General features: G+C 34.6%; 1 protein-coding gene across 1 annotated transcript in view; it reads left to right on the plus strand.

The window, feature by feature from the left end:
* Positions 1-719: 719 nt before the first annotated feature.
* Positions 720-12,895, plus strand: part of BBS8 (tetratricopeptide repeat protein 8) — a 34,934-nt gene continuing 22,758 nt past the window's right edge. Inside the window, exons 1-2 of the mRNA XM_072531157.1 lie at positions 720-1,039; positions 6,686-6,864. Of these exons, the coding sequence (XP_072387258.1) occupies positions 768-1,039; positions 6,686-6,864 (451 nt within the window). The 5' untranslated portion in view covers positions 720-767. The remainder of the gene's footprint in view (positions 1,040-6,685; positions 6,865-12,895) is intronic.

The raw sequence follows: 12,895 nt of genomic DNA on the forward strand, positions 1-12,895 counted from the left end.
AATATGGAAATACGTGCTTGGCGGAGGAAGGCGATGGATAGGGACGACTGGAGAAAAATTCTTGGGGAGGCTAGGACCCACACAGGGTTGTAAAGCCAAAATGATGATGATGATGTTTAAATTAATACCTTATAATTTGATACTTCATTATGGTTGTTCTATTTTTGGTAAGATTTGATCGTTCACTAAAAATTTTATAAAAGTGCGACAACATTGTCGCATATGTCGTTTTCATTGGCTATTTATGTAGTTTGAAAATCACTTATTGCATTTTAAAGAAAAATTATACAGGGTGTAATATTTAATACGAATCCCTAAATTAATTTTTCCAACGCCAGTCTTGGAATTTTTTAGTTTAGCTAATACCAGTCGAATGCTTGATAGTAGTGTACTGTATCATGCGAAAATTAAAAAAATCAAATGAGCCTTATAAACACTACAGTAAAATGAAATAAATGGTCAATTACACAAATCACCCTGTTTATTAATAAAGAAGAGGAGTTGACATTTTTTAGTGGCCACATGATATGCTCCCTGAGGGACTCTACATATGGTAGAAGTATGTAAAGTTCCTCATGACTCACCCTGTATATATATACATATATAATATGAATCAGCTGTTAAATAAATATACACTATTGACTGGACTACTGAGCTCGATCAATAATGTTACCATGGAGTTAGTGTTTCAAAACAATTCTACGTGTCTATTACAAGTAATTCATTATTTTTGATTAAAAAGTTAAAATTTAGTTTTGTTTATATAAATGGATCCCATGTACTTGGCTCTAAGTTTGTTTCGTCGAAGGCGTTATGACAAGTGTATCGATGTTTGTAGCAGCATCCTAGATAAACAACCTTTAGATCAGGCAGCATGGTGTTTGAAAATGAGAGCTTTAACTCAAAGAGTCTACGTGGATGATCTCGAAAGTGAAGATTTTCCTGAAGAGGATTTTCTAGATGATAGTGTTCTTGCTACGGCGCCGAGACCAGGAACTTCTATGAAAACTGCAATAGTTCCTTCGACAAGTGCTTTAAAGTAAGATGATCAAATTTCACAAATAAGGGAAAACATTATTCATATCTTTTAAAAATTTGCTTAAAAAGTTATAAAAATAATTATTACCTATTTTATTTAAATTTGGTATTTAACAGTTGTTTGTTAATGAGATAATTTATTTCATTGTTATTGCTATACATTTACAACTCGAGTTGAGATAGTAGGTATTACAATAGTTACAAAATAGGAGTAATTATGGTTAAGACGTCTATATCCAATCTAATCTATTATTTTTAGCAAATTGGTTGAATAAGTGATATGTTGCATATTATGGGAGTACTGTAGTGCTTATATTCTGAAATACTTGCATTTTTTGATCATCTATGTTGAAGTATTCATTTTAAAGTGTGTTTTTGAGTAATATATTTTTTAAACACAAGAAATTACTTAATACGTGCTTTAACATTTTGATTTATATCGTCAACAACTTATGGTCCATACATTTTTTTTAAATGAATAAAGATAATTCATAATGACCCTATATATATATATATATATATATATATATATATATATATATATATATATATATATATATATATATATGTATATATATTTAGGGATTCTACAGTATTCACTGCCTTCCCTCGCTCAACCGTTTCCATCTCTCTCTGTTGTTCCATTCTCTATCGTTAAGGCCTCTCTTACTCATGGCGTCGTCTACTTCGTTCCTCCAGGATTTTCGGGGTCGTCCTCTTTTCCTCCTTCCTATGGGGCTCTATTCGGTTATTCTCTTTGTCCATCTGCTGTCGCTAGTTCTTCTTACATGTCCATACCACTTTAGTCTTTTTTGTTCTATATATGTTAGTATTGATGTTTCTATTGTTGTTCTTTGCTTTATTTCGTCATTACTTCTCCTATCCATTGTTGTTACTCTGCAGCATCTTCGCAGGCATTCCATCTCTGTTGCTACTATCTTACTGCTGTTTTTCTTGTTTATGATCCAATTTTCAGCCCCCTATGTGATAATAATTCGCACTAATGACCCACATAATAACTCACTTAAGACAATTCTCTCATTCCAGATCTATTTATCAATAACTCATCTAATTATTGAAAAGTGACACTATACAACAGACAGTAGACAATGAATTAAATAAAAATTTAGGAAATATTGACCACCATAGAATTACCAAGTCCAATGACCTAAACGTCCTGTGGAAAACTATTAAAGAGCAATAAACAACGTAATAGAAAAATACCTAAAAGCAACACACAGAAATAACAAACAGGAATGGTTAGCAGAAGAGGTTTTACAATTAATGCGGATCCAAAGAAATTACAAATGCCATTAATCAACTCAAAACAAATAAGACCCCAGGTCCAGATGCAATATACCCAGAAACCTTAAAATTAATCATCGAAGAAAACGTCAAAATATTTGCCCTTTTATTCAATTGCATTTATGATACAGTCTTGCGTCTTACGAGTCATGCAGTAAAAGTCCTATTAAAAGTCGTACATTACCAAATATTGTGAGAAACCAAATCGACTACATTATAATTAACAAAAAATTCAGTAATGGTATTCTCAATGTAAAAACGTACCCAAGCTGTGATATAAATTCAGACCACAATCCTGTAGTCGCAACTATCCGATTAAAACTTAAAAGAGTAGACAAGACAAGGATAAACCCAGTCAGAGAATAGCATGAAGTAGTGCTGATCAAGGACAGTAACAGAAGTATGAAGACATGGTAGACACGCAGTTAGAGTCTAAGACAATAGCTCCCACTCAGGAGAAGACAATAAAAGAAAACATTGAAGACATGTGGGGGAAAATTAAAAATACTGTCTTGGAGGCAGCAGACCAAACTATACAGAAAGAAAACCGTAAACATAGAAAACCCGCGATGAAAAACGAAATATTACAAATTATGGAGAGGAGACGGATGGTTAAAAACAAAAACTTAACAAGATACAAAGAACTAAACAGGGAAATTGAGAAAAAAATAAATGTAGTTAAGGAAGAGTGGATGAAAGAAAAATGTAAAGAGGTAGAAGATTTGTAAATGAAGCATAAAGATAGAGAACTACACTGAAAGGTTACAGGAGTAGCTGGAATATGGAAACCCAAACAAATGGCATAATACCGCATGACTGGCTAACTTAGACATATATACCTCTTCCTAAAAAACAAAAAGCAAGGAAATGTGAAGACCATCGAACTGTATCCCTAATCAGTCATGCCGCTAAGATTTTTATGAGAATAATTTATAACCGAATTTACAATAAGTGTGAAGAATACTTGAGTGGTTCTCAATATGGTTTTAGAAAGGGTACAGGCACTATAGAATCAATTATGGGATTGACACTGATGGCACAAAGGTATCTTGAGGTTCAAAAATTGCTGTATGTGTGCTTTGTCGATTATATAAAGGCCTTCGACCGCATCCAACACGAAAAATTGATTGAGGTGCTAAAAGAAGTAGGGTTGGACGGACACGACATAGCTATCATAAATAATACATACTGAAACCACCAGGATGCGTTAGAACAGAGAACAGAAACACCAAGTACATCAACATAGAGTGAGGAGTGCGTCAAGGGTACATTTTATCCCCCCTATTATTTAATGTATATGCGAACATATAATTAGAGCTTCTCTTGCTGATCGCCCTGAAGGTGCCAGAGCCAATGGAATCATCATTAACAATATAAGATATGCCGACGACACCGTAGTATTAGCAGAAACAGAAGACCAACTAAAAATATTGATCAACATATTATCAGAAGAAAGTCACAGGCTGGGCTTGGACATTAACTTTTCCAAAACCAAAATTCTGGTATTCCACAAAAACCCCCATGAACAAGTTACACCTAACATACAAATAAATGGTATCACCCTTCAGAGTTCCAAAAGCTTCATATACCTGGGCAGAGAACTAAATAGTCAACTAGACTCAAAAGAAATTATCTCTATCTCTATTAATTATAGAAACTCAGCAAGATCTGATTTCATGAATATGCGTAAAATGCTCTGTAACCCCAAGCTATCAGCCTCAATAAGATTGAGAACACTAAAGTGTTATATGTGGTCTCTGTTACTATATGACTTTGAGACCTGGACATTAAAGTCAACAAATTAAATTCATTTGAAATGTGGATGTACCGCAGAATGCTAAGAATAAGCTTGACCAGCAGAACTACGAATGAAGAAGTACTGAGAGCAATGAACACACGCCCTCATCTGGTTAATACTATCAAAATTAGAAAGACGTCATATCTAGGACACATAATGCGTCTTAGGGAATTTGAGCAGCTCCAGGTAATATTAGAAGGCAAGATTGAAGGTAAAAGGGGAATAGTACGAAAGAAAAAATCTTGGCTACGAAACATCAGAGATTGGACCCACACAAGAGGAAATGAATTAATTCATCAAGCCCAGAACAGAGAGAAATTTGCTATATTGATCGCCAACCTCAACAGAGAGGGCACTTAGGAGGAGGACATAACCGAATATATAGAAAATGCGAAATATTTATTGGAGACGATCAGTTTGGATTCAGAGCCGGCATGGGACCGAGAGAAGCCCTATTAAATTTACTAGTTCTGGTCCAAAACCACTATGACCAATATAAAGATATGCTTCATATACTTCGAAGATATTCGAATTCGCATTTGATAGAGTAAGACATAACTTACTATAAGAACGTTTACAAGAAATCGGTTTAGATGGAAAGGACATCAAACTACTAAAAAACTGGTACTGGGAAATAAACGCCAGAGTGTTGTCACCCCCTGCTATTTAACCTTTCTCCCGAGTTTCTATTTAAAGAGGCACTGGAGGATTCCAAGAATGGAGTCAAGGTGAATGGCGTAAATATCGACAGCATCAGATATGCTGACCAATTGCTTACGGACCAACTCGGTCTGTAAGTAATTTGATATGAAAATAATCATTAAGAAAACCAAAGTGATATAATAAGTACCAATATGTTTAACTAAAAGTGAAAGGAAAGATCGAGAGAAAAAGGGGACTAGGCAGGAAAAGACTATCGTGGCTAACAAACATCCAACAATGGACAGGGCTAAATTTTGAACAGTTAAGAACAGCTAAATACAGAGAAGAGTTTGCAGTTGTAGTAGCCAACCTCCATTGAGGAGAGGGCACTTTGAGAACAAGATTAAGGTATATACCTTAAGTTGATTATTTCAGAAAAGTTCTTTAACATTAAAACATTGTTTGCTAATACTAGATAAATTACAACATTTTTCAACGATTTCCTATATAGCCAGTCTGAATTCCTCTCGGTTTAACCACGTCTTATAGTCTTCAATTAAGGCGAGGTCTTCCTCTTTTCTTTCTATTGTAAGGGGTCAAAGTTGTTTTGAGAGTCTTTGTTCGAACGTTTTTTGGACATATTGCGTCACTTGTTTTTATAAATTCTCTTCTGCATCTCTAGAAATCCGTTGCTTCAAGTGTTATATTGTATATACACATCGGTTTAAAACGTCTTTCGACGTTGTCCGATACCTAAACACCATCTCTTCCTATTTTCGCAGTCGTTTGTTGTTAAATTTCTTTCGCTCATGGACTTGTTTACGCCGTGTTGCCATTCTAATCTGGGTCTTCCTCTTTTCCGTCGACCTATCGGTTGCCATTCTATTACTTTTTTGGGGAGTCTTGATGCTGGCATCCGTTGAACATGCCCATACCACCTTAATTGTTTCTTCTCTATATCTTGAGTTATATTTCCTTCTATTCCCATACGTTGTTTTATTAGATCATTTCTGATTCGGTCTCATCTGGAAATACCTAAAGATCTTCTCATTGCATCCATCTCTACTGCTTCTATTCGCTTTTTGTTCTTTTCACTAATTCTCCATGTTTCAGCGCCATAAAGAAGAGTAGTTTTAATCATGGTCTCATATATATTAAATTTCCTTCCTTTCATTATCTCTTTACTCCACAGTATACCATTGAGACATCCTAAGACTTTCTTTGCTTGAGTGATTCGTTTTTCTATTTCCCGTGTATCAGTTCCTGTATTGTCAAAGGCAACACCCAAGTAGTCATAGCTCTGACAGCAGGAAATATGTTGTGTTATATTGTCCCTTTCTTTTATCTGACTTATTACTGGAGGAGCTGATAATATTTTTAAAAATTGGGCATGTTACCACTTGATATTGACTGGTCCCAAAAGATATTATTGATAAAGGAAATTTATTTTCTTCTTCTTGTTTTTTTTTGTCTTCTATTGTGTCAACTCTCTTTCGTTTGTTTGCAATCGTCATTCTTAGGCACTTTTTTTATTTTTTGGCATCAGTAGTGGATCTATGCAGCCAAGAACGCTGTTACTACTTGTAATATATTGATTAGGCTGAATAGTATCTACTGCTAGATATTTATAGAGTTTAGTTAGCAAATAAACAATATTTCACACAATTGTCTACTCACGATTAATATTTTCTGTACTAATTATAATGCTTGATTGACTGATTCAGTCAGGGTAGACAGGTAAATATAGCTTTATGGAATTATTTTAAAGCAAAGCTTCTACACTGGTGTGGTATTACTTTTTTTCTCTACAGTAAATGCTGAGGCGAGCGTCACGGAACTAGCGCCACAAGATGGCATCGTCAATGGTGTAATTGAATTATGCACATTTGCATTTTTTTTTAGTTCTAGACCGCGAACATCCACAGGAAGGCCGATATCAGGTGTAGCAAGACCTGGAACACAAATGCGTCCAGAGTCAGCACTAGATCGTGCTAGAACCGCTAGAACAGCAAGACCTATTACTAACCAATCAGCTAGATCTATAAGGTTAGGAACAGCAGCCATGTTATCGCAAGCAGATGGTATGTGAGCAAAATTAATACAATTTACATAGTATATACATACGAGCACACATTACAAATTGTTTTTATATTTAAATATTTCATCATCATCTATGACCACTGACAGCTCATGGAAAACCATGGTAGCCCGTAGCAGTTTCTAGGCTTCAAAGGTTTACATAGTGTGGACGTAAACCAGACGCATAACTTCTCTAAAAGTCCAACGTTTTATATTTAAAACCGTTACTCTCTAATTTATCTTCTTTGAGAAGGTCATTTCAGTGTTATGTATATTTTGCTTTTTTTACTATAGTTGATTATGTTTTTCTTTTGCTCGTTTTTCCCATTATCGTATTCCTAGTTCTTTTAAATCCTGCTTCCTGCCATGAATACTACTTTTTTCTGGGCCTACCTCTGGAGTTCTTTCCGTTCAATACTTTTCTTAGTACTGTTTTTGTATTTCTTTTATCATCCATCCTTTCTACGTGTGCCAACAAACTCAGTAGTTTACTTTGTATTTCTTTTGCGATAGTTGGTCTGTTAAATATTGTATTTATTGCATGGTTCATGTTTATATGCAATACCCCATTCTCTTGTATAGGTCCATACAGTTTCCTTAGAATTTTAGAACTATACTTCATCTAATTTACTTATCGTTGCACATCATCCACGTCATAGGCCGTGAGGTCACATGATACCAACACGAAATATTTAGGCGGTAGGTGTGTTCTTTTTTAGAATCACTTTGCCGACTACACTGGCATTACAGCCACTAGGCATATTTTATTATATAGGCGTAGAAATAATATTTAAAGATTTCTATTAATGTTAACTTAATAATAATACACAATAATATGTTTCATTTAATTTGTATAAATGCATTATAAAGCGTTTTTATGAAGAACATTTGTTCGGAACACACGGTAACTGTAATCGAACGAAGGTGATATTTTGGCATAAATTGGTAACACTTATTTGACAGTTGCGGTGTTGACTAATGTTAATAAGTAATGAAAAAAGTATTGTTTTTGTTTAAGTATTCCATTTTAGATCTTTATACGACGCATACAAACGGCACAAATTGTTTATAACAAGATTATTTTTTAACTCTCGTTTTGTTTCTATTTATTTAAATTAAATATTAATTTGTTTTGTTGTATAATCCACTTTTGCAATAATTATGTTACCTATTTGATTTAAAATGGATTCAGGATTTTTTTATACTTTGGAAACTATGTCAACTTCGATCTCTGTCAGTGATAATGACATGCAACGGTAAATAAATTAGATGGACTGTATGTAGAAAACTACGTACTCCAGGTATATTTTTCTCTATTTCCAACTAAGTTAGTCTAATGCATTCTATAGGTACCAATATTTTAAAGCTCATTTCCAAATCTATTCATTGGCATACTGTTTGAAGTTCTTCAAGTTTGTTTTTAACTTTCACTAAGTTATCTGAGACCTAGGCTACGTGATGAGGGGACTAAAATATGAAATTTTGAGACTTATAATACAGGGAAAGATTCAAGGATGAAGATCTGTTCTTGGATGAAGGATCTATGTGATTGGTATCAATTGATTTATTTAGAACAGCTTGTTGATTGCCAATCTCCGTAGGGAGACAGCACTCTAAAAAGAAAAGTTGTTTACCTTTTTTGTCACTCCATATATAATTTACTATCTTCTTCTTAAAGTGCCTATCCGTTCCGGATGTTGGCGATCATCACGGCTATCTTTACTTTATTTAATGCAGCGCGGAACAGTTCAGTGGTAGTCGTGTTATACCACTTTCGTAAATTTTGAAGCCAGGAAATGCGTCTTCGTCCCGGTCCTCTCTTACCATTTACTTTCCCTTGGAGAATCAGCTGGAGAAGGCCGTAACGTTCTTGATTTCTCATTACATGTCCTAGATATTCCAACTTTTTAGTTTGACGGTCATGAGAATTTCACATTCTTTCCCCATTCTACGCAGGACTTCCACATTAGTAACTCTGTCAACCCAGGATATACGTAAGATGCGCCTATAACACCACATTTCGAAAGCTTCGAGCCGATTCATAGATGCAACAGTCAGTGTCCATGCTTCCATTCCGTAGAGCAGAACTGTGAATATGTAGCAGTTCAATAGACGGCATTTTGTTTTTAATGATGTGTCTCGACTGTTGAAAATGGTTCTCATTCGAACGAATGCTGCTTTTGCTTTTATTATTCGCTGTTTAATTTCTGTTGAGTGGTCCCATTGGCTATTTAAATTGGTGCCTAGATATGTATATTGCTCGACTCTTTCGATATTCTGTTGGTTGATTGTAAGATGAGCGTTTAGTATTGGTTTTTTACTAATTGTCATAAATTTGGTTTTCTTTATGTTAAGAGCTAGTCCGTATCTGTTGCTGACTTCTGTTATGCGATTTGTTAATATCTGTAAATCATTCAGATTATCGGCAAAAACTATAGTCATCTGCATATCTGATGTTATTCAACCATTCACCGTTTATTAGTATTCCTTTCGCACAACCGTCTAAAGCTTCCTTAAATACCCATTCAGAATAAATGTTGAACAACAATGGAGACAAAATACAGCCCTGTCGTACTCCACGTTCTATTGCAATTTTATCAGTTAACTGGTCTTCTATTTTGATTTTGGCCGTTTGATTGCAGTAAATGTTTCTGATAATTCTAAGATCTTTGTTGTCAATTCCAATTTCTTGCATTACAGTCATTAATTTGTCATGTTTTACTCTGTCAAATGCCTTCTGGTAATCTATAAAGCATACGTATATGTCACAATTCACATCCCTGCATCTCTGAAATAGCACCTGTACAGCAAAAAGGGCCTCCCGTGTTCCCAGAGCATCACGAAATCCGAATTGTGTTCTTGTTAGTTGTTCCTCACATTTTGTATATATTCTTTTGTGAATGACCTTTAGAAATGTTTTAAGTAAATGGCTCATAAGGCTTATAATTCTATAGTCTTCGCACTTTCTCGCATTGGGTTTTTTTGGAAGATTTATAAAAGTTGACACTAACCACTCTTGGGGAACCACGCCCGTATCATATATACTGTTAAATATATTTGTCAACCATTTTATGCCATCATAGTCCATAAGTTTTAAGAATTCTGAGTGAAAATTATCAGGGCCTACTGCTTTACCATCTTTGGTGCTTTTGATGGCATATTTTACTTCTTCGACTGTAAATGGTGTTCCAGATTCGCAATTGGTGTTTGTTGTAATACCAGTGTTACTTCGTATATCTTCAAAAGTTTTTTCTACGTATTTAATCCAAATATCTCTTTAATGTTGTATTTCCAGTACTATGTTTCCCTGATTATCTATTATAATCTACTATAGCACTCCTTAATAATCTATATTATTTCTTCTCTTGCAATATAAGTTACGTTTTTCTTTCGATTTTTTTTACTCGTCATTTACCGTGTTCGGGTTTTGTATTTTGTTTTCTTCTACAGTTTTAGTAACTTTCTCATATTCGTATTTTTATATTACTACTACGCTTCTTTTCCTTTTAAGATTTTTTTCGTTTCAATTTTTTGTTTCCTAGCTAAGTTATTCATATCTGTCTTTATTTTGACTTAGTTATTATAAACTTCTTTTAATGCTTCGGCTATTAAAGTTTTAGGAGATTCAAATGAATTAGCACGTTTTTTCGTTATAATTAGGGTTGTTTTTATAACTTATAAATGTTTTTATGATGTAGTAACTGTTGCCTTGCTCGGCATACGGATTAAATTTCTAGAAAGAACTGATTTAATACTTCCAGACAGAGCGAAGAGTATCGTTTTTTATTAAAAAAATAAACGTTCTATAGTAAAATTCACATTGAGAGTATAGTACGGTTAAGATAGGAATGCATATTTGCCGGATTTCACGTTATGTGCTTGGCAGCAAACAGGTCCAAGTAGTAGTAACGTACAGAACCGTTCAAAGATCTTTACGGCGAAGTGCTATTCCTAGTAAAACCACCTTGTTTGACTTTAATTTATAATGCATATTAGAATAAAACAGAGAAATATTAGATATTTATTATAAACTAAATATATTTATAAATAATTGTCTTCAAGTAGTCAAATAAGGGGCATGAATTTTAATAAAAAACATTTTTTGATAGGTATATGGGGTGGCACCTCCGGGAACTACTACAATCAATTGGTCTACATCATCTTGCAGGTTGTCCACGGTCCGCATCTCAGTTTCCGTTATCTTAACAACATGAGTGACATAATTACCCCAATTTTGCTTTGTTACGCGTGCGAAATCGTCGTCAATCAACTGGCGCACCTTTTTGTTTTTAAATGTGGCATTATTGGACAAAGTTGGTATTAACGTCTCGTTAAACCAAAATAACTCAAAATATGCGGCATCCATTTTATCGTGATAGCCTTCATTATTTTTCTTTAGCATAAAAACACTCTGTACCAGGAAAGAAACCTCCTGAAAAACCTGCAGGTAATAACACATATCGTGGACCTCGTTTGATAGGTGTTTTAACCAAGTACTTAAACTTTTCAGAAAAGCATCCCGACTGTTTTTTTATAGTGGTATCGCATCATTCGTAATTAACAGATTGGCCAACAATAACCCATGATTCGTCCAAATATATGATATTGCAATCGTCTCGTATAGTTCTCCAATAATTATGACACCAATTAGTAATATTTCCTTTCACTCCACCGTGATGCTTATTCGCCAACGTTTCTTATACACAAATCCGATTTCTTTCAGAAGCCTGTAGTAAGTAGAGCTTTAAGAAGCTTTAAGTATGGCGCAAATTTTTCATAAAAAATTCACAATAAACAATTCAATACATGTAAATTTACAAAACAATATATGTAAATATTCTAGAATTTTTTTGATCTCCCGTTTTTTGTTTTTTTTTGCGATTTTCACCTTCCACTTTCTTTTTCTTTTTTTAATATTGTAAATGCTGCTTAAATAAATATATAAAATCATACTGAGAGCCTGGAATGAGGAACAAATCCCAGAAGAGTGGTGTATTGAAATCGTTTGCCCGCTACACAAAAAGGGCGATGAATTAGAATGTAGAAACTATAGGGGAATAACCCTCCTTAATACAGCATAGAAAATATTTTCGAGTATTTTATATGGTCGCCTGAGTGAATATTCAGAGGAGCTTCTTGGCGAATATCAAAGTGGTTTTAGGCCTGGTCGATCAACAACAGACCAGATCTTTGTGCTAAGGCAATTACTGGAAAAAACCAATAAATTCAATATTGACACATACCATCTTTTCGTAGATTTTAAATCGGCCTATGATAGTGTCCTAAGAAATAAATTGTATGAAGCCATGGACGAATTCCACATCCCCGATAAACTGATAAGATTGGTTAAGGCTACAATGCGTAAAATTGTTTGCAAAGTCCAAATACAGGTCGAACAATCACAGGCATTTGAAACGCATGTTGGGCTGCGACAGGGAGATGCGCTGGCGTGTCTCCTTTTCAACATAGCTTTGGAAAAGGCGGTCAGGGATGCCCAAATAGACAGCAGAGGAAACATTTTTAATAAATCATCCCAAATTTTGGCATATGCAGATGATGTTGATCTAGTTGCCCGCACAACACGCAAGCTAGAAGAAATGTATACCACCTTGTCACACGCCTCAAAAAATATGGGCCTGCAAGTAAATGAAAATAAAACTAAGTTAATGGCATCAACACCCAACAATAGAGCCAGAAACATCGGCCACCAATTCACGGTTGATAATTGTACCTTTGAAGTGGTGGACAAATTCACATACTTAGGCTCCCTGATCACCAAGGAGAACGTCATAACGGAAGAAATCAAGCGAAGAATAATCCTAGCAAACAAATGCTATTTTGGACTGAGTAGACATATGAGAAGCAAAAACTTAAGCCAAAAAACAAAAATAACTATATACAAAACCCTTATACAACCAGTGTTGACATATGGGTCGGAGGCATGGACCATTTCCAAGGCAGATGAAAATCTCCTGCTTATATTTGAACGAAGGATCCCGAGAAGAATATTTGGTGGCATCTGTGAAAATGGTG

Source organism: Diabrotica undecimpunctata, chromosome 5, assembly GCF_040954645.1.
Source record: "Diabrotica undecimpunctata isolate CICGRU chromosome 5, icDiaUnde3, whole genome shotgun sequence".
Lineage (NCBI taxonomy): Eukaryota > Metazoa > Arthropoda > Insecta > Coleoptera > Chrysomelidae > Diabrotica > Diabrotica undecimpunctata.